Raw genomic sequence first — 14,393 nt, forward strand, 5'->3', positions numbered from 1 at the left:
GTGCAGATATTTTTGACTTTGCCTATTGTGAAATTTATAAAACATTTTTAACATCTATCACGCAAAAAATGCGAAGATATTATTCTTTGTTTTTTATATGCATGTACAAGTGTAAATATATATATTTAGCGATGTAATTCAGTATAAAAAAAAAGTATCTGTTGAGTTTCGTGCTGGTTACTTTATGTAGAATCTACTTTTCGAATCGGTGTTATCTTTACAATCCCTTTTTCTATAAAATGATGATCAAAGATACTTAAAAATGTTTACTTGTTGATTTCTTTACGAGCTATTCTATTCTCTTATTGACAAATTGTACTATAAAATTTTAACAAAAAGAAAAACCGACTTCAAACAAAACAGTATTTTAAAACAAATTAAAAAGCACTAAAAAATAATAAAAATAATTGGATATTTAACATATTTTTGAGAGTCCTCCTAGGTAAAATGAAATGAAAAATATTAGACTACTTAAAAGTCGATTTACGATTATATAACGTAGTTATAGTTATTGTTATATTTGGAGCCGGTGTCAGCCACAGGCACACGCTTCAACAATCAAAAGAAAGAAGCGATACGAGCCTCTTGATTGACCCAGTATAATATCGTATAAAAGGTAATTTGTAAGAAACATTTCTTAAAGTTTATTGTTTTTTGATAGGTATAGTATAGGGTTGGCTGACACCGACTCCAAATATAGCAAAAATAAGAATTGATGATTTTTGAAGTCGGTTGAAAATACTTAGTAGGAACAAGCGTCGTCATAAACGGTGACATGTGTAAGTTATTATAGACTACATATTATATGGATTATAATTAGATACTTAAGTGAACGTATCTATTACAACAACAGCCTGTAGATATCTATAAATATATATAAAAAATATGTGTTCATAGTTATTGCACCAAAAACCTTTTTTAAAGTGTTCCTAGTAAGTTAAGAATTTGTGCAGCTTTTTTTCGTTTTTGATAGAATCTTAGACGGTATCACTCGCCGCGTCGACAGTAAGGCCTAATGAAAGTATATTTGAATGACTGAATGTCCACGAAAGAGTTCAATAACGAATACAATGAAATATAACACACGTCATGTTCAATTTCATATTTTTTATCATTAAGTAAATATGTCATTTCTATTAATTGAAACATGAATTAACAAAAATATCTTGGCCTTAACAACGTAACAGTTATTTCGGTAGTGTAGTTCAACGTAAACTAGGTCAGTAACATATGTTAGAAGTCTATCATTATAACGCTTGCGACATAAACCACGCAAGCATTTTGTGAAACACGATTCTTATGTGTGGTTACCGTATACTCATGTTAATGCTTAATAGCTATTATTTAACACCAAAAGATATATTATTAAGAGCCGTATCTTACGTCAATATTCTTTATAATTTACGTCAACTGCTGCTAAAGCAAACTTGATAAAGCATAATTTGGAAGCAATTAAATATATTGCTTTAATATAGGGGTTATTAAAATAAAGATATAAATTCAAATGGCTGATTCTTTGATAATCTTGTATTAAAACTTTATTCATTATCATTAACTAAAAAAATATATTATTCTTGTGGCAACTTTTATAATATGTAACATTTTTATTTGCATTGTTATGTGGTCACAACAGTAACCTTTTTAGTCTAGATTCAATGTCAAGACAACAGATGTTAATGTTGACAAAACATTTGCACATGTTCCTGTTATTCACAAACCTAAAGCACTATGGAGTTCGTAGACTGTTACAAAATAGAAAATAACATGTGCTGCAGTGTAAATAAACCAGATCTTATATGTATCTATATTTAAAAGCGTTATATCTGTCAACACATATCGGTTGTAAAGAAATTTCTTTTCCCCATACGTCATCTTTATTTAGACGTTGCTGTCCAGCATATTAAATGTCAAATGTCAATTTTGCTATCAAAAATTAATATGAATTCAAGTTTTAAATATATTACTATTTAAGAAAGAGTCAGTAACCTTTAAGATTAATAAGTAGTCATATTCAGAATTTAATTTGCAGCAAAGCTAACATCTACATCTACAATATAATTGATTATTAATATCCTTATAGAAATGTTCCTCAAAAGCAATTTCAGTCAGGTATATAAAAACAGTTGCTAAGTATAATTTTAAAATTGGTTACCAACATATATGTATAGCGTTAAAGTACTTATAATTTTAATCCTATCATAGCACTCTTATCATGTGACATTTGATTAATACTCTAACAAGTAACACCTGTGTTATCTTATCTTATATAACAATAACAGATCAATATCAACCACTTCTTTCCTAAAGATTAAAGTATAAACTAATAAATGGCTCACTGGTAAAGAGGCCAGCAATGTGTGGAAGTAAAAGGTTCTAATACATTGAATAATCAAATTCCTAGAAAATTTCATTTGGAAATAATTTCAAAATGAAAATGAAAATAAACTTTATACAAGTAGGCTTTTAAAAGCAGTTTTGAGTCGTCATTTAACTAAATTTGTGAAGCTACCACCAGTTCGGAAAGTAGATTCTGCTGAGAAGAACTGTCAAGAAATTATTTTTTAACATTTAAAAAATACAGTCATACTAGTTAGTAGCCTGGAAGTCAACAGGTATTGTTTGATATTTTAGTTATTCCTTGTAAACAGCCTGGATTAGATTCATATAAATGAAAAATTGAAAAAATAATATATTCAATTTTTAGAGTAGGGTACACATAAATATTAAAGAAAATTCTTTAATATGCACTACTTTTTAATAATCTTCAATATAAATAGGATTGCAATTTGTCCACATGAACATGAATCATACTTTTTTAAAGTTTTGGCTTAAATCAATTGGAATAATACTAAGTGCTTTTTGCAGGAAGAATATGCGATGAGTGTGTGATACCAACTCTAGACTAGCTTATAGACAAACTTACCATCCAGTAACTATGTGCATTGAAAGTACAATAGAGAAATCCTCAATATTGATGAAAATATGAAGTTCATGTAGTATTGTTTGTGTTAACAACAATCAAGGATATACCAAGACTGAACTCGGATTAGAGCACCACACAATTGGTCTTCTTTATAAAAAGCATAAATGTGAAACTGCCATGTTTCATTAATTTTGTCCACTTATTTCTTGAAATATATCATGCCAGAAGAGGTTCTAATTTAATTTCAAATAAATCAACTCCATTAGTGAGATAATGAAAGAAAAATAATTGAGCAGAGTTTAAAATGTAATTTAAATCAATAATTTTAAGATGTTAAATTTGATGGTACTACTAATTGATTTCTAATATTAACGATAGCTTCAGATGATTAGTATATATCAATAACTATTGATAACTAAGATAACAATTATAATTGATATCTAAGTAATGCATTCATTATAATCAATATCAACCAATATTTATAGGTTTAAAATAACTTTTTTTTAACCTTTTTTTCTAAAATAATATAAAGTTCTCACCAAGTTTTTCTAATGGTCGAAAGGCCTTTTGGTATTTTACTTCCAGTTGCATCGGTATTGACTGAGAATCTATCACTGAAGCTTCTCTTTACCTCTGGTAGGCCCCGGAGGAATGTATCTTTCAAAGACTTATCTTCAACAGACTCAGTCCTTCTAAATTCAATGTCACTTTGCTCGCCCAGTCCTGTGTTTGAGGCTTTAGGGACTGTCAAGAATTTACGTTTTTGTTTTTTCTTTAATGTATTAATGTTAGTGGTTTCACATTCAGCTCCCTCATGGTCTTTGCCATATCCAGGTTCCCGTTCACCGAATCCTTGTACGAAGCAGAGCATAATATCGTCAGGATAATATGATTCCTTCATTTAGAAGGTCATACCCACTTATTAACTTACAAAACTTGTTCGATTGAGGCACTTGTATGTAGTACTCTTCCTAATCCAATTACTATTTCAATCTCCAAACAAATTCAAGTTAAATTTTGTTAGTACCACTGTTCACTATTATATTTTGACGTCACTTTTCGTTCACAGCTCACACGAGACCGAATTTACAATAACGAAAAAAGTGAAATAGAAATAAGTAAAGACGTTTTACTTATTCAAAAGAAAAAACACAAACTTTTTGTATTTTAATATATTATCGATGAATTGTCTGACATATTTATATTTTTTAAGTTCAGACTTCAGTTGTAAATATTAACAACGCTTTCGTTCGAAAACACTCGTATAGCTTTATACAACGGCTAACGAATACTGAAGTAGTCAAGTACTAAACGCCGGAGCCGGCTAGCACATGCCTGCCCCCGCCCAGTTCTTATATGACTAAAGGTAAGGCCAGACATGCGACAGAGGCACATGAGTAGTATTTTTTGTGACTAGCAATTTACAACAAATAATTACGCAATTCGTGTTAAACTGTCGAATAGTTTAAAAAATATTTAATCATTTAAACTTTTTAATTATACACGATGTGTGAAGGTAATTTCAGAAGCAATAGTAATAGGTAAAATAAAATGGCCACAACCAAGGCGTCAACGTCATCAAATAGTCCAATTTATTACGTACTTTATAGTAACTTAATACCTATAAGTTAACACAAATTATATGCTTAGCAGATCTACTGCTAACTACTGAAAGAAAAGATTGTTTAGATGTGTGCCGCTAGCTTAAGCTGTGTGAGACAGTTGACATCCTACTGACGCGACGGCTACAAACTTTGTGGTGAAAGGATATAAAAATATTTACGCGTATCTTATTGATACAGCCACTCAGAAATTACGCATTTTTTGCTCGGGTGTGACACAATCGGTAGATATAGATATATATTGCACAAACCAATTATTTAATACCAACATATTTTTTTTTGCTATTTCAAATATTTTATGATAAAATACAAATAAACAGAAAATACATTGAATTATTATGTAGTAAATCTGACATATAAAATTTTGTTAATTAACTCTTCACATCAAAACGGTAAAAAAAATATGGATGTTTTTAGATAATTTTGATTTTACTTGTGTCGAGACAGGGCATAAATTATTATTTTACCAATATTACAAATCTGCATCAATTTATCTTGTTATACTTCGCATATAAGAAGATAGATTAATATGGATTTCTTCTTGACGTTTAAGTTTGTTTGAAAATTTACCTGCCTATCAAAACTTATTTCATTTTCAAGTAGTCAACTAAAACTATCGCCTGCACATCGCGTGACTATTTCGATCAATACTTTTATAAAACCTGTAATAATTACGGGATCTCCTGGGTTACCGGGAACCAAAGCAAAGGGCTTTGGTTTCAAACGAGGGGAACGTGAAAATAAAAATGAATTCAAATACGTAGTTTTATCGAAAAACACAATGATATTATTGTATTGATGTAATCCTAAATATTGTGTATAATGAAAGTAGGTACAATGAAATATAGACAATTCTTCTAGTTTAAAGACAATAATGTTTATTATTCACTTTTTTTTTAAGTTTGTTTTTTCTCTCTCAATCTTCTCATAGACAACACGTCGTCAAGTTAAATAATAATTATTTTAAATTATCTGTTTGACTCTTTACAAAAGAACAGTACCTATCTTTTAAAAACAAGGTACTTCATGTTTTTGTAATTTATCAAAATTTAATAAACTTGCAAATTTTTTGCTAAGGTTTATTATCGTTGGATTTTGATTTCTTTGTACGTTTTTATGGACACATTCATGGTTAAAGTACGATGTTTTAAGGCACTATCTAGTCAAAAATGACGTAAGCAATGATATTCTAATAAACAGATATGTTATATCCATACTAAACTAAACAACAGAAAAAAGTGTGCCGTGCCGGGGACCGTTTATTTTAGTTTATTTTTACATTTCGTTAAAAGTAAAAAGAATACCTTGATAAAAACAATAAGTAAAAGGGATAACTAGATGTTATAATTACGCAAAACGTATTACTACGTAATTATGATGTATTATAACGCATTACTACGTAAAACGACTAAAGACAAACGTCCCAATTAGGACGTTTTCTAGTCTTCACTTTTTGCGCGTTGATAACATATCTGTTTAATACAACATCATTGGACGTAAGTTAATCAAAAATTGTGAAGCGTGTATTAAGTTTATGTACTGTTTATTTAACTAAAGAGAAATGAATCATGAAAATGTGATGATGACATAGGTACGGAAAGAGAAACGCCAACAAGTTTGATTTATTACGTGATTTTATTTGTGGCAGAAACATCATTCCGCCAATTTATGCCATACATACAAAAAGGCGGAAATATGGTAAAATGTTAGGCAGGCTTACGAATAACAAGAATGAGCGTGTTTTGTTTAATATCAAGTCATAAAAATGAAAATATATACTTATTTACTGACACTGACAGCAGGCGCAAGCTTATTCAGTTAAATCGTTATGTTTACACAATTATAAACATCTTTTAAAGAAGCAAACAATGATACAGGAAAAGTTTTCTTTATCGAGATCATACATCAAAGAAATTCCTTTCAGAAAATCTGGGATAGCTGTCATCGTGTTCTACAATAACAATATTAATTATAGATCTTAGATGTCGTCATTTAATTCAATATGATACGTACTCACGCCAACACACGTAGTAAACTTAATGTCTTTTCTGATTAGATAAACATATTGAATATATAAATACATATTATAGTTATTTATATATTAACTTGGAAAGATGTTTTTTTTAACATTTGTATGTTATATAAATTCGAATGCCATAGACATGCAGATATGTTTTTTTGGCCACATGCGATAATATTGCAATAAAACCGAGAAAACCGCCAACGATGCCTTCAATACCGATTAAGTAAGCTGGAATTGATACAACGCGGCCTCTCTTTTCTATTTTAATGTTTATATTTAAACCGTAATCTCTATTAATATTATAAAGAAGTATAGATTAATTTGTAAATGACTAATGCGAAAATTGTGCTTTTTAATTTTTTTATTTCATGTTTAATACTAAAATTATTGTATAAACGAAAAAAAAAAAAAAAACTAGATACAAAGTATTCCCATTAAAACCTTGAGACGTATTTACTATTAAGATGCGTAAAAATAATACTAAATGACGTAAAATCTGGCGACACAATGTTTAAATGAAGGCGTGGCGGCCTCAGACATGAAATTTTGGCAAGTGTCCCGATTTCTGACATCCCTGATGAAAAACTGTGACAATGTACGACTTCGTAATACGAATACATCTTTATGAAATTACATCCGTGACTTTGAATGTTTAGAATATTTTATTCATTCGTTTCTACTGATAGAGTTGGAAATTGTTTGTTTGCGATTTTTCCATAATAATAAATATAAATATAAATATAAATATAAATATAAATATAAATATAAATATAAATATAAATATAAATATAAATATAAATATAAATATAAATATAAATATAAATATAAATATAAATATAAATATAAATATAAATATAAATATAAATATAAATATAAATATAAATATGAGACAACATCACATACATTACTCTGATCCCAATGTAAGTAGCCAAAGCACTTGTGTTATGGGAAATCAGAAGTAACGACGGTACCACAAACACCCACACCCAAGACAACATAGAAAATTAATGATAATCTACATCGACTCGGCCGGGAATATAACCCGGGACCACGGAGTGGGGTACCCATGAAAACCGGTGTACACGCCACTCGACCACGGAGGTCGTCATACATAAGCGATAACACAAATAATCTAATTATCCTTTTATAGAGGAACAACTTTATACCTAAGCAGAATTGTCAATTTGTACCTTTCTTGAAGGATTCTGAATTCCAGTTGATTTTACGGCCCTAATTTAATTTATCACCTACATATTGAACAGGGCCCATATATTTTCTTTTCCATGAAAATATTGTAACTTTTTGTAACAATACTTTTTTAATTTCTATGCACTCAAAATCAGATTACGATTGAAAATTTAAACATGCTTACATAAGAGTCTAAACCCAATTTGTAAAAAAAAAAATGCATTGTTAGATTTTCCATCCAAGAGTAAACTCTGATAAAAAGATAATTTGTTCTCTAGGTCCCCTTTTATTACAATTTATCGTAAATTAAATAGTATTTGTGTTTATGATTCTGACGTGACTAATCTGCTTGCATGATAACATTTGTAATTATTAATTTTGTCGTCTAAATATTGCATGCTTTTTGTGCAGTATGACAGCTTCGAAAGAAATGATATTTGAAAATATCGCGAATTTTCAAAATGATATGTTCAGCAAAATAAAAAATTTTGTGCCAAAAAATAATTGATAACAGATTTTTATTAATGGCCTACTATAATTGTTATTTAATTAATTCGTATTTTTTTCATATCAAATTTTATATTAGCAATTTGATATACAGGAAAATGTCACACTTTTAGGACCTCTCTACGGCTATTTAATCCATGAACGCTTTTATATGTTAATCGTTTCATTGTTAGTATGTACATAATGCTGTTTACTTCTCAGAACCGCCTACATTATATTTAAACTGCCAACTGAGTGTCTACGTCGTTATATCCAATATTTCATCGGTTAAAGCGTTTTTTTCTTCGTTTTTCGGTAAATAGTCGAACTTTGGTCAAGGTGAGTAACACGAAAAAAGGTGACTCTATTAATATATAAAATAAATTGCTAACAATTGCGACAAATGAGCGGCAAAAACAATCGTATTTATTTTATGCGTGTATTTTACTTAAAATGTGCCTATTTATTACAGTTGTTAATGGACCATTTGAGTGATTTTAGAGGATGGGTATCCATCGACGTTGGGAAGTATACTTATATATTTCCAATGCATTGCCAACTATGGGATCTGAAACAATTTTCCTGGACGTCATAACGGCCATGTTTGTTTATCAATTGCTGATATTATAATTGTCTATTCCGACGCAATAGAAGGTTTTATATTTCACTTAAATAAAAGTAGTTATTTTGATACTTCATATCAATGTCCAATGTCTCCTGACCGATTTCGGCATTGTCCGTACAGTACATATACTGAAAAAATTACATAACAGTTCTATATAGAATCAAGTGCATTAATATAGAACAAGTATTAAAGTTACTTAAGAAATGCATTAAAATACATCATCGTTTGAAAGCTTAGAGTCTGCATTCACGAAGTCCTTTATACAAACGGTATACTTTTGAGGAAATGAAGCCCCATTCCTGAAAGTGGGTCATCTTCTTCCAAAGAGGTGTTTGTTTAGTGGCATAATAGTTATATAACATTTATAATGTTCATTCGTCCAATGAAATACGCTTGAATGAATAGATTCCATTCATGGATGATCGAATCAGTCGAAATGCCCCACAATACATGTATACGGGTATCATAGGACTAACATGTTCAGGTATACCCATATACCTTGGGCTAAATCAATTAAATATGAAATGAACTTTATCAATTTAAATTTTTTTACGTAAAAGCACCAATCATTCATTCATTCGTTCACAAGTAAAATAATATTTTAATGACATGCAGAAACAAATTTTCAACTCCTATGTTTACCTTATTAGCCCTATGTTTTTCCGATTTGGTATCATATTATTCACAATTTAAAAAATGTTGCATTAAACATAGCAACATTTCTATTAAAAAAATTTTAAACTGCGCCTGTAATTACCAAGCTTATAAGTATTATTAATACGAATATATTCTTAAAAAAATACTGGCTATAAAATAATATTAGATAGACGATTTCTTTACGAAACAAATGAATAATTTCCTTTTTAAAAAAGTTGTATAGATCGTATTTTTTTAATTCAATGTACCTAATTGTTTCCTTATTAACAACCCGGATACCTTAAATTGTAACCACTTTTAATTAAGTATTGTTTCCATTTCACAACGAATAAGTTTTAATTAAAAATACTTATAAAATAACTTGCACAATCACTACGTAAATACTACATCAAAAAGCAGAAATAAATGTCCAAAAATTTTAGTAGGTTAGGTTTAAGATAATAAAATTATTATCCTAAAAATCAGATACTTTTACGTCTAGACCAATCAGGGAATCATGATGTAGAACATTTTCCATCTTAAATTTCAAAAGCCTAGACAAATTACAATTAAATTAAAAAAATATTATCATCGACTTAATTAATCTTATCCTTAAAAGTACGAGTGACAAGAATCTAAATCCCGGCGAATATATAACTCCTACTAAGATATAGACTTTTGGCCGGCAGTGGGATATTCATGACCTATTACTGCTATATCTTTGGTTATGTTAGGGGCTATTCATTCACTGGGGTCGGTCGGTCAAACATTTCTTATGCTTTCTTACGAGGCGTGGCAGAAAGTTTCGATAGTTTTAATAACAAAAAAACCACGCAATTGCTGAAATTTGCTAGGATACGAACCGTTGAAATTACAAATAAACATTAAAAAAATTGTTACTTTCGAAAATAAACATTAAAATAAACCAAATGTTTAAATTTTGCTTTTTACGTTATAAATGTTAAACAAGAGGGAAGGGGTCGATCTAATTTTTCTTATAATACAAGGGAGTAACTAGCGGAAACAGTCTTACGTAATAAATAAATAGTCCCTTATGTAAGACTTAATACTTCAACAAAGTAAAATCCTTCAGTGATAGAGCATAATATGTAATCCGGATAATAACGTAATACGTAATGGTTTCAGACGCTTGTTTCAATGTAAGAGCCCATTTGTTGCTGTTTTCCTATTCACTGAGAACAATCGTCATTATTTTACATCAAAATGCTATCTATGAAACGAAACAAATACAAGCAATTTGTTATATGAATTGATGTGTTTTTAATAATAGCATAATCCAATTTTTGTTCCAGTGATTAAGGAACGCTATGCATTTATCATCAGCATATAAATCGGTTATGGTCTCATTTTGAAGAGCTCCAGCCATATATATGAAGAAAAATAAAGGATTCTTGATTGCAATTTACTAAATTGTTGCTACATAGCAAAGATTTAATATAGGAAGCCGAAAACTTTCATATCTGTAGCGGGTGTTATATCGAAGTAATATAACGTATCCTTGAGAATCCCTTGATTCGAAATTCAGTCAAATAGAAAACAAGTTATAGTTCGGAGTTACCGTGCCAGGTAAAGCTGACGGTCGTATGCCTGAAGTCATTCTCTCGTGTTCTCTCGTATTTGTGCACAAAAAAATCAAAATCAAAATAAACTTTTTAAAGTAGGCTTTTATAAGCACTTTTGAATCGTCATTTTACAATTAAGTGACGCTACCACCGGTTCGGAAAGTAGATTCTACCGAGAAGAACCGGCAAGAAACTCTTTTTTAACATTTAAAAATTACAAAGTCATGTTAATTAAATACAATTATTTAAATTAATGTATCCTGCTTGGACCACAAAGCACACAATTGTGCTTTACAAGTCATGGGCATTTCTAGTAATAATCTTTATATCGGAAGTACAATTTATACATTGGTCATTCTACGCACACATCGGCACCCATGTATATATAAAAGCGTCACGCACACTGTATCTGTTACAGCTTAATTTGGGTTCACGTGTTTTCATTCACGTGGTTCTATCTCATTGTTTGCTATGAGCTAGTGAAATAAAAAAGTACTTTTAAACCCTTTTTCACAACCGCGAAGTAGATAACTATTATATGATAATTAGTCATTCTCTTGCTTTGAACCAACTCTATAAAATATAGTTCTAAATGATCAACGAACTCTATATACCTAAATCTTACATATGAATTTTAGTCACTCTGGTATCGCTATAAAATTGTAGGTATGTTTATGTATACTATTAAAATCTGAAAAGTACATATTACAGTCATGATTATTAGTATATCTATGGGAAGCTTACCTCCGACGCCACGATAGCGCGTCAGGCGATATACTCCGTTTACTTCTAAGCCAAGCTTTTCTTATAGTCGCTAAAGGAAGACTGTCGCGCCTAATGGCCCATCGAAGTATCGATCGCGATCTTATCACATGCAATTTTTCGTTTTCATTTTCCATTTGCGTCTTCCATCTAGCTATTAGAAGTGTAACATTAAACACGGAATTCCAATTAACACTTGACATTTAGGCAAACACTTCACTTATCGGTTATAAAATAAAAGTATCACAAATAACACAATTCTAATCACCAAAACATGATGCAGTCCTAGCTAGAACTGATTGTTATCATGCGTCTTTCTGTTATATATTTACTTTTAAAGATAAGGCAGAGTTAAGTCAACAGTGATTAAATGCCTGTGAAACAGTAATTAAATGAAATTGAATGTGAAAACATTTTATTTTCATCAAACTTACAAATGAGTTACATATCTCGAAAACTGAATATAAAACAAAAAAAATCTTGCTCTAAGTCCGTTTAAAGGATGGTTTAATATTTTACGAAACCGGTAATTACAAACAAATAAATACAATGCCTATGCCACGTGTTAGGTTAGGTTATGCATTTGGGCGTCAATGATCATTTTCGATTGATTGTTAAAACTATCTAGAGTTTCGTCCTTTTTCGATGGTATTATTTCTTGTAAAAATTACGATTTCGACAAGGTTTTAAGAGCCTTAGAATATTTTATAAAACAATACGTGTATTTTCACTATATTTTCCTTTAACACTGAACAAAATTGAAATTGTTTACAAAAACAACTTCACTGTGGGTAATGCTTACCCGCATTTGAATCCGCGGCCTTCTACGAGCCACCTTGATTCTAATTATTATAATCTGAGCTCAGCATATTTTTTCTTGGCTAAGTGTATAAATTTTCTTTATGGAAGGTTGACCACATGCCCTGGTTTTAAATGTCAGATGTAAGGCTTCATTTAAAATTTACACGTATGTGTAACTTTTATAATAAAAATAACTATTATTTACTAGGTAACATAAATATCGATCACAATTTTATAGGTGAAGTGGCTGGTTTATAAAGCTGTAGAATTATATTAGGTAAATAATAGGTCCTGCGATCAAACCCCGGGTCGAATTACTACATATACATGTGCACTATGATTTATATTCTTAGTCAGTCAATCCTTTGAAAGCATCCACATTGAAAATTTACATAAATCAACAAATACATCTGTTTTATTTTTCATCAGGAAACTTTTTTCCTAATTAGCTTCTTATACTATGCTAGTTTAAGTTATAAACATGCTAGGCTTTTATTATAATCTTTTCATTAATTTTCTCGGTTCGCGTAGTAAACCATCGGAAAAAGAAAGACGTGCATAATGAAAGAATGAAAAAAGAGACAGAAGATACTTTTATGTGACGATTATAACAATTTCAAAATATACGCATTTATTTCATGATTTATTTAAAGTAATTGAATTCAGTGAATTATATTGTTATAATTTGCTATCAATGTTGGAAAATTAAACACATGTGATTAGAAAAGCACAATATTGTCAGTAGTGAACCACCATCTACCATTAGGCTATTTCCAGCCTGTCTTATTTAAATAACAAAGCCGAGTTTCAGTCAAATATAAATTTAAAGCAATATATCCAATTATCGTTATCGTTTTATATAGAATGTTCTTTTTTCAATTGAATTTTAAACATTCAAAACGTAGAGCTTCAAATCGACGGAGTGTCTATTGAACGATACTTGGCTGTCTCTACTTTACTAGATGAGATTCGAGATAAAAAAACCACTTCCAATTAGACCGAACTCGCGCGGCATTTTAATTAAAGTCGCCATTTGTAAAACATAGATATGCATATTATAATATATTCTATGTTCATAGACACAAAAGAAAGACGTACGTATAAAAAACTTAAAGTCACTTACAGTTAAATATTTAAGAAACAACTAAATAAATTTCGATTATTAACTTAACTTTATTAAAAATCATCGGGATCTCTAATAGAAAAAAAAGTTTTAATTTATCAACAAAACACTTTGTTTAGGAATGTAGCTTTAATGTTTGTGATAATAGGAAACCAAGTCGCTTCCCACCGTCCGTACGCTTAGATCTTTTAAATTACGTAATAGAAAATCCAGTGTGGTTTACATCAAAAACAGTTATACAAGAAGGCTTCTATGTATACGAGAATGTTTATTTTTCTAATCTTAAAAGTTATTTTTCATTGGGATTGTTCTTCAATATAAAAGTTGTAGATTGACTCTTATTGTACACGTAAAGCTGGAATGGTAGTCAAGTATATAACGAGAAAATATGTATGCGAAAATTGAGAAGGCTTTATTATAAAATCTCTTAAAATTTTCTCTTATCTTACGTGACGTTATCCCAGGTATTTTCAAATAGCTTTCGTAACACTGCGGTTATAAAGCGAGCCAACTCGTTATTCCAGGCCCAAGACAAGACTGCAGTAGATTATATTAATAGTGATATTCTACTATTCTGTATTGTATAAAGTTCCATTATATAAGCTGTCACTGAATAACATT

General features: G+C 29.9%; 1 protein-coding gene across 4 annotated transcripts in view; it reads right to left on the reverse strand.

The window, feature by feature from the left end:
* The window catches only part of LOC124534583 (GRAM domain-containing protein 2B-like), a 76,187-nt gene that overhangs the window by 49,041 nt on the left and 12,753 nt on the right, over positions 1-14,393 (reverse strand). The window contains exon 1 of one of the 4 annotated variants that reach the window (XM_047110502.1): positions 11,831-12,152. The exons of 2 other annotated variants lie outside the window; for them this stretch is intronic. In XM_047110502.1, coding sequence (XP_046966458.1) covers positions 11,831-12,051 — 221 coding nt within the window. In that variant the 5' untranslated portion in view covers positions 12,052-12,152. Of the gene's footprint in view, positions 1-3,462; positions 4,225-11,830; positions 12,153-14,393 lie in introns of those variants that run through there. One more of the 4 variants, XM_047110501.1, reaches the window with a different exon arrangement.

This window comes from Vanessa cardui, chromosome 13 (assembly GCF_905220365.1).
Source record: "Vanessa cardui chromosome 13, ilVanCard2.1, whole genome shotgun sequence".
In the NCBI taxonomy this organism is placed as follows: Eukaryota; Metazoa; Arthropoda; class Insecta; order Lepidoptera; family Nymphalidae; genus Vanessa; species Vanessa cardui.